The 8,477-nt window shown below is 48.2% G+C and overlaps 1 protein-coding gene and 2 non-coding genes across 3 annotated transcripts; all 3 read left to right on the top strand.

The window, feature by feature from the left end:
• The first annotated feature begins 3,845 nt into the window (after positions 1–3,845).
• Positions 3,846–6,905, top strand: RPL27A (ribosomal protein L27a). Its single transcript, XM_008007625.3, has 5 exons — positions 3,846–3,923; positions 4,307–4,370; positions 5,075–5,150; positions 5,781–5,955; positions 6,737–6,905. Exons 1-5 carry the CDS (start codon positions 3,921–3,923, stop codon positions 6,863–6,865), a joined length of 447 nt encoding a protein of 148 aa, XP_008005816.2. The 5' UTR covers positions 3,846–3,920; the 3' UTR covers positions 6,866–6,905.
• LOC119624616 (small nucleolar RNA SNORA3/SNORA45 family) lies at positions 5,290–5,419 on the top strand. Its single transcript, XR_005240772.1, has one exon. It is a non-coding gene; the product is annotated as a small nucleolar RNA SNORA3/SNORA45 family (small nucleolar RNA).
• On the top strand, positions 6,498–6,628 carry LOC119624615 (small nucleolar RNA SNORA3/SNORA45 family). Its single transcript, XR_005240771.1, has one exon. It is a non-coding gene; the product is annotated as a small nucleolar RNA SNORA3/SNORA45 family (small nucleolar RNA).
• Positions 6,906–8,477: the final 1,572 nt, after the last annotated feature.

Here is an 8,477-nt window from a genome sequence, read left to right as displayed (position 1 = left end):
CTAGGAAAAGTGACACACACTGAACAAACCCCACATGAGTTGTGTGTTTAAGTCATGTGGTTGCCTTTTGAAGGAGAGGGAACTGGATAGAAAACTGGATAGAGCCAGATAACTACCCAGGGTACTCCCTCTACAACCAGATCAAACCACTGATAAGAAGAATGTTAGGTGAGCACAGAACCCAACGGGGAGTGCTGGGTCCACTCTGGGAGGTCTTCTGTTCAGCCGGGTGGCCTGAGGGACAGGATGTAGCTCCTCCATAACCAAGGAACCTGGCGAACTATCCAGGAGGAGTGTCTCAGCATCTAGAATCCTACCCCAACTCCTTGCGGTGGTGGTCCTCATTGCAGGCCCCAGCTCTAATACCCCTGATGGTTCCTTTCCATTCCCAAGGTTCTGCCCAGCTTACCTGCATTGACAGATCATCTTCCCAAGGTTAGGTTCCAGGTAACCCAGCTCATTTCTTGTGCACTTACTGGCCAGTTCTGATGTCAAATAGAGGATGATCTCTTCTTTGATCTCACCTCCTACTCTCAAGACCCCTCTTCCTGCTGGTCACATGCAGTATGTGATTAAGGTTGATGGAGGGATGAAGACCATAATGCTGTGAGGTCAGAGAGGGACTGGTCGCTGAGGTAAAAGCAGGAGATCTGGAGAGAGAAGACTAAAGGCTACGCCCAGGCTCTGTAGCTGACCACCTATGCAGCGTCTGACAAGTCACCCAATTCTTCTGTGCTTCAGTTTTCACACGCATAAAATGAGGCTGGTAGTGCTGTACCTTCAGGCAGATGCATTTTGTAAACTGCCAAGTGCTCTGAAAATGTTGGTTGTTATCCTTGCAGACTGAAGTGTTCTGGGAAGAAACAGAATATAAGGTGGACCTTAAAGGTTGAGGAAGATTCAGGACACATGGTCAGGAAGAGGATAGGCACTCCAGGATGGGAAACAGCATGAGCAAAGGCAAAAATGCAGATGGGATATACCAAACATGGCTGCAGTAGAAAGCTTGTGTAAGGGAGAGGCTGAGGTAAGGTTGGGAAGGCAAGTGGGCTATATTCTGTTGGTCATAAGGAGCTATTGAACTTTTTGATCAAGTAAGTAAAAGAATGGAAGTCATGTTTTTGGAATACTAACCTGGTGGAGATGTGAAGGATACAGAGATTGGAGGAGGGTTAGAAGGCAGGCAGGGTGAACAAAGGAAGGTGTTGTAAACTCCAGATAAGAGATATGATGCGGGCCTGAATGAAGGCAGGGGCACTAAGGTTTAAACAGAGGAAGCACATTGGAGAGATAGAACAGAAACAAAAGGATAGGGTGACAGTGCAGCAGAAGAAGAGGCGGCTTGGGGACAATTTTCATTATCTAGGTGGACAATGGTGCTACTCACCAAGACAGAGAATAAAGGAGAAGGTACCAGTAAGCAGTGAAGATTGAGTTCTTTGGATATGTTTACTTTGTCTGTAGAATGTCCAAGGAATACTAACCAGTAATTAAGTGACCATATGGATGTGGAGCTCAGCAATAAGGATGTGAATTGAAGGCCGGGTGCGGTGGCTCAAGCCTGTAATCCCAGCACTTTGGGAGGCCGAGACGAGTGGATCACGAGGTCAGGAGTTCGAGACCATCCCGGCTAACACGGTGAAACCCCGTCTCTACTAAAAAAAAAAAATACAAAAAACTAGCCAGGCGAGGTGGCGGCCGCCTGCAGTCCCAGCTACTCGGGAGGCTGAGCCAAGAGAATGGTGTAAAAATCCAGGAGGTGGAGCTTGCAGTGAGCTGAGATCCGGCCACTGCACTCCAGCCCAGGCGACAGAGCGAGACTCTGTCTCAAAAAAAAAAAAAAAAAGGATGTGAATTGAAGCCACCCAGGAAGACCATATACTGTGAAAACATAAGGACAAGGACAGAAGGCTGAGGAACATCAACATTTAAATGGTGGACAACGCTGGAAGAATCTGAAAAGAAGACTGAGAAGTGACCAAAGAGTAGGAGGAAGGCAAGACTTTCTCTAGAAAAAGACGCCAACAGATTAAAGTACAACAGAAAGAACAAGTGGTATCAAGAATAGGAAGAGTCCAATTTGGCAATTGGTTCATTAATGGCAATAGTAAGAGCAATTTCATTGCAGTCACAGGCTGTGAGCTAGATTGCAGGGAACAATGGATGGGAAGGTGCAAATGGGCAGGATTTGTAGACTACTCTTTTGGGGAGCTTGGCTGTAAAGGAAAGGGCAAGGACATGGGAGAACTTTGGATTTTTTTTTTTTTTTGAGATCGAGTCTGGCTCTGTCCCAGGCTGGAGTGCAGTGGCGTGATCTCGGCTCACTGCAAGCTCCACCTTCCCGGTTCACGCCATTCTCCTGCCTCAGCCTCCCGAGTAGCTGGGACTACAGGCGCCCGCCACCTCGCCCGGCTAATTTTTTGTATTTTTAGTAGAGACGGGGTTTCACCCTGTTAGTCAGGATGGTCTCGATCTCCTGACCTCGTAATCCGCCCGCGTTGGCCTTCCAAAGTGCTGGGATTACAGGCATGAGCCACCGCGCCTGGCCAGAATTTTGCATATTTTTATATTTTAGCTGAAGGGGGCAAGAGAAATAAAAATAAATAAATACACACTCACGCTCACACATACACATAGGGAATAACTGAGGGGATGGGATTTTAAAAATTTATTTCATTTTTCCCATGGGATCTATTAATAGACTAGCGAGGGGATGGGGTCTTGAACACTGGCTGAAGTAACCGACTTAAAAGAGAAGACACGCTGCTATTAGCGAAGACAGGGAGGTGAGGGTAAGCTCATTTATTCACTCAACAATCACTAGTTGAGTGTGGATAAAAGAAAACCATCCTTTGCCACATAAGGAATTAGGTCTAGTAGGGAAGACAAACGTAGGTCAATAAATTACATAAGGGCTGTACTAGATTGCATGGTGGTACAGGTGGGGAAGCGAGCAACTATGTCTGCATTGTGTCCAGGAAAGGGTCACAGGCGTGTTATGTAGATTCTGGAGAAAATTCAAAAACAGCATTTATTTTTACTTATTTACTTTTGTATGTAGAGACAAGGGTCTCACTATGTTGCCCAGGCTGTTGTTGAACTACTCGCCTCAAGCAATCCTCCCGCCTCGACCTCCCAAAGTGTTGGGACTACAGGTGTAAGCCACCGCGCCTGGCCTAAATGTGGCATTTAGAAAAAGTATTTACAATATCTGCATTAAAAGGACCATAAAGCAACCAGGCATCTAAGTCCCTGAACCGATTTAAGTTGCTCAAACCTGAGAGGACAACCAAATGATAGCAGAAGGGCAAAAGAGAAAGGAAGCCCGAGTGCCCACTCAGGAGTGTGAGCGGGAGGAGGCATTTCGGGAGCCGCCCGAGCTTCAGAAAACGGAGAGAGACACCAGGTGGCCATACTGAGGATTAAACAGGGCCTCGCGGTTCCGCACTGCGGCCGGGAGACAAACCAGCCGCCACTATCACCAGCCCCGAGCAAACCACTAAGAACTGGGGAAGGGCGCGGGGCGGCTCAGGGCTGGCGCATTTGGTGAGGAGCTTGATACCGAGGCCCTTAGGGTCGGCTTAGGCGGTTCCCTGGCCCAGGCGCCAGAAAAGGAGCCGGCTCAAGCAGGCAAGGGCGGCGTGCAGTACAGCACACCTAGCTCCGATTCTTCAACAGTTCCCGTCTTCCGAGCCTGTCACAGCCGGCTTCACAGAGACCGTTCACCGCCACCACAAGATTCTGTGAGGAGTATCACCACCCCGAGGAGGCGACTAGGAGACGCGCAATCCCGCGAGACCAAGAGGCCCCGCCCGAAGCCGGGCCTCTGTGACCGGAAGTGAGGCACTTGGCCCCGCCCCCCGTGCCGGATACCTCGCGAGACTTGGCGAAGGCCTTCCTTTTTCGTCTGGGCTGCCAACATGGTAGGTGTTTCGCTTCTTGCCTCCTCTTCCTTGCTGGGGGGGACTCCTAAGCTCTATTCCCATTGCCCCTAGTCATCCACTCCCTACCATGCTTGGGGCTTCCAGGCTGCGTATGGCCGCCTGCAGGGCAGGGTGGCCGGCGCGGGCGCGGGGCGGGGCTCCCGGAGCCGTCTGTTAGGCCCGCGGTTCAGATCTCTAGGACACGCGGCCTCCGGCGCTACCGTGGTGAGCACGGCCCTAGGCCGATCGGTACCCTCAACTTTACCGAACGCTCAATTAGTTAGGTCCTTGATCCACAGGCTTACAGGCCCATCTCACAGCTGGCAGGCATCTCCCCCTGCCCCTAATTCCTTAGGCCTTACCACCAAGCTTTTTCCACACAGCCATCCAGACTGAGGAAGACCCGGAAACTTCGGGGCCACGTGAGCCACGGCCACGGCCGCATAGGTGAGTGCCGGCTTCCCCTCGGGGTGGGCCTTGGGCTCTCTTCGGGTGCTTAGCTAGTCTGGAGATCGGTAGCCTGTAAGAATAAGACCTTTTTGTGGGGTCAAGTTGGACAGCTGTTGATTTTTTTCTGAGGATCCTGTAGTAGTCCAGTTCTAAGGAATTTCACATCAGTGGAGTAATAGGAATTGGGCAGGCACGGTATTAGGTTAGTTGAAGACATGGAGTACTGTGGGAATGCTGTGATGTGGAACCTGAAAAGATGTTTCACCCGGAATCCTGAAGTAATCGCATTGCTGAAACCAGCATCGGTAGGGTGGGAACAGCGTAAGCGGGACACAGACGTCTGGGGAAACGCTCGGCTTTTGTACGAGGAAGTACTGAGAGGCATGAGAAGGCTGTGTGGTGCATGTAGCTTTTTGGGGGGGGGGCGGGGGGGAAAGACTGATCACTGTCGCCCAGGCTGGAGTGCAGTGGCGAAGTCTCGGCTCAAGCGATTCTCCTGCCTCAGTAGCTGGTATTACAGGTGTGCGCCATCACGCCCGGCTAGTTTTTCTAATTTTAGTAGAGTCGGGGGTTTCTCTGTGTTGGCCAGGCTGGTCTCAAACTCCTGACCTCAGGTGATCCGCCCGCCTCGGCCTCCTAAAGTGCTGGGATTACAGGCATGAGCCATCACACCGGCCCCATGTAGCTTTGTATTCCTGCAGGCAAGCACCGGAAGCACCCCGGAGGCCGCGGTAATGCTGGTGGTCTGCATCACCACCGGATCAACTTCGACAAATAGTAAGTGTCGTTGGACTGCTTTTGACACAGCTTGGGAGGTAGGGGCAGAAAGAGGGCTGGCTTAAAAGGTTTAGAAGCAAGCCTTGCCTACTGCTGTTTTTTTACCAAGTTAACACTTAGTATGAACTGAGAACCTGTCATCGAGGCTAGAGTCACGCTTGGGTATCGGCTATTGCCTGAGTGTGCTAGAGTCCTCGGAGAGTAACTGCTGATCTTATTCACTGGCTGTGGGCTTTATGGCACAGTCAGTCACCAGGTTAGAGACATGCTTCACATTCACCTACTCACAAACTAGTGGATGATAAATTTTGGCTATTCGGAAGACCTTTATTATAGGAGTACGTAGATTTTCCATAGAGTGCTGTTATGTGGCTTGAATTTTAGTCTCAGCCCTGCCTCTAACATTGTCAGTGGTTTATCCTGGTTCCAGGAAATAAGACTAGCCTTTTCCTCATGATGGTCTTTGGTGGTTTTTAAAACCGTTGTTTAAGTCAACAGTTGTATCATGCGCCTGACACTGCTCTACATCAGTGAACAATTTACACTGTAATAGGGGGAGGTAACTATAAAGATGATAAACATAGCATCCTAATTGGAGTATGTATGAAGGTGGTTGTTCTCTCTTCCTAGCCACCCAGGCTACTTTGGGAAAGTTGGTATGAGGCATTACCACTTAAAAAGGAACCAGAGCTTCTGCCCAACTGTCAACCTTGACAAATTGTGGACTTTGGTCAGTGAGCAGACACGGGTGAATGCTGCTAAAAACAAGACTGGGGCTGCTCCCATCATTGATGTGGTGCGATCGGTAAGTTAATTGGATGTTTTTCTATACTTCCATACCTTCCCTTACAAAAACTCTGGCTTAATCTAATCCACTTAAAACCTGTACTTCCCAGTTACCTACCAGACATCGATTCTTCCTGTGGTAGAATTATCATAGGTATTTCCCTGTCAGTAACAGTGCCTACTGTCACTGCCCAGGTTGTATCAGGTTTGCATTTCGTGCTTGAACTATAGCTGGTTCTGATCGAGCACAGCTCTTGGCCCTTCATGTTCCCCAGATAATAGAATCCTAATACGTTCCATTGATACTCAGTGCTGTGCATTATCTGTAGAGATTTTCCCCCAAAACAGATGTATTTTGTCTGTCCTTGGTGGAGGGTTCTGGTCCCTGTGTTAGTCTTAACTCTCATGAATATGGAGGTAATCTTAAGAGGCCAGAACCCTAGGGGCGCTTTAAATTGACTTCCCAGCCTATTTAATGTCCATTGAGTAGTTTTAGTGGTCAGGAAGGTGGTTGTCTTTTGCTTAGCAGGGGGTTTTTGAGCAGGAGGAGGCTTATGCTTTGCCGAGACTAGAGTCACATCCTGACACAACTCTTGTCCTGGTGTGCTAGAGTACTCGAAGAGAATCTTCTGGTCTTGATTCACTGGTGGGGGCAGTTGGTGCCCCCGTTAGTGCCCAGATCAGAAACATACATACCCTGCCTAGGGATTTAGAAAGCGGGCTGGCAGTCTTTCCTCATACCCATCACGCAGTAGGTACCTGCTACAGTGTATTGTAAACTTTTTTCTCTGTTCTTCCAGGGCTACTACAAAGTTCTGGGAAAGGGAAAGCTCCCAAAGCAGCCTGTCATCGTGAAGGCCAAATTCTTCAGCAGAAGAGCTGAGGAGAAGATTAAGGGTGTTGGGGGGGCCTGTGTCCTGGTGGCTTGAAGCCACGTGGAGGGAGATTCATTAAATGCTGACTACTTTTTCTTTGTGGTGTGAGTATAGGTTCTTCAGTGGCATCTCTACATCCTGTGTGCATTGGGAGCCCAGGTTCTAGTACTTAGGGTATGAAGACATGGGTTCCTCTGCTGACTTCCCTTGGAAAGTATATGGTAAAGATAAGACCAACACAGGCATTGGCCAGTGAAACATTTCTGTTTATAAAGTCAGAATGATACCTGTTGATCACTGAAAGGTCTGCATGTATTGTATTCTGAATTTTACAGTGGATGGGAGAATGTACCCTAATTGTTCGATGGGGCTCAAAAGGAAAGATTCCATTTTTAATGGTTCACCATTCTAAAGAGGGGCAGTGTGATAGGAATGAGGTGGTCCTTTAGGACTTAATTCCTCAGCCCAAGGTTTTTCCTCTTGGCCCCCCCTTTTTTTTTAAACGGAGTCTCTCTCTTGCCAGGCTGGAATGCAGTGGCGTGATCTAGGCTCCCAGGTTCAAGCAATTTTCCTGTGTCAGCTTCCTGACTAACTGGGATTACAGGCACCTGCTACCATGCCCAACTAATTTTTGTATTTTCAGTAGAGATGGGGTTTCACCATGTTGGCCATGCTGGTCTCTTAACTCCTAACCTCAAGTGATCTGTCCACCTTGGTCTCCAAAAGTCCTGGGATTATAGGTGTGAGCCACCACACCTGGCCATGGCTCCTTAATCTTGACTGAAATTCTTGTTATATTTTGAATGTGATGAATCAGAGTCTGGAGATGGGCGTCCAGCAATCTGCAATTTCAATATGCCAGGGCTTTTCTGTATGTCAAAGTGGGTTTGAGATGGTTAATTTTTTTTCTAGTCTGAAATGTATTGAGAAAATTTGGAAATCCTGAAGACCAGAAATAAGTTTTTCTAGGATTTGTGTCTCTTGCTGTTGGAAAACTGATGGTGACCAATGCATGTTTACAAATAAGATCCTCATAGATCTTAGGGTAAATTATAATTTGCTACAGTTTTATGGTTCTTCCTGTGATTTTGAACTTTTTTTGACCCAAAATAACGCAGTCTAAAATTAGGCAAATAAGACGGCACTTAGACTCCTGGGTTTTAGTTAGTGGAGGTTGCCTGTGGGGTCATAATATGCATAAGCCGAGAACCATGGTTGTCTATGGGACATACCTGTCAGGACAACCTTTAGAGGATGTTGGGGATCAAATACAAGGCACAGAGAAACACTGAATTGGCTTACATAAGAATAGGATAGAATTACAAGCAGTAGTGAAACCTTGATTCAGCTGGACAATTTTAAGCAAATGTATCATTTGGCTTGTATCTTCTGTTGTGCTGGAGGAGGTCAGAAATAGGGACTCTCCAGACCAGCCTGACCAACCTGGAGAAACCTTGTCTCTACTAAAGACACAAAATTAGCCGGGCATGGTGCCACATGCCTGTAATCCCAGCTACTTGGGAGGCTAAGCCAGGAGAATCTCTTGAACCCAGGAGGCGTAGGTCACGGTGAGCCGAGATCGTGCCATTCCACTCTAACAAGAGTGAAACTCAGTCTCAAAAAAGTAAAGGTTCTCCATTAGAGCCCATAGAGGACTTTAAGGAAC

The sequence above is a fragment of the Chlorocebus sabaeus genome, chromosome 1 (genome assembly GCF_047675955.1).
Source record: "Chlorocebus sabaeus isolate Y175 chromosome 1, mChlSab1.0.hap1, whole genome shotgun sequence".
Lineage (NCBI taxonomy): Eukaryota > Metazoa > Chordata > Mammalia > Primates > Cercopithecidae > Chlorocebus > Chlorocebus sabaeus.
The sequence above is the reverse complement of the archived record's forward strand: the minus strand, read 5'-3'. Positions and strand labels throughout refer to the sequence as shown.

Bases quoted from the DNA above. Each gene is read 5' to 3' on its own strand.
- RPL27A (XM_008007625.3), top strand. The intron at 5,151-5,780 runs GTAAGTGTCGTT...CTCTCTTCCTAG, and splicing joins CGGATCAACTTCGACAAATA to CCACCCAGGCTACTTTGGGA. The intron at 5,956-6,736 runs GTAAGTTAATTG...CTGTTCTTCCAG, and splicing joins TCATTGATGTGGTGCGATCG to GGCTACTACAAAGTTCTGGG.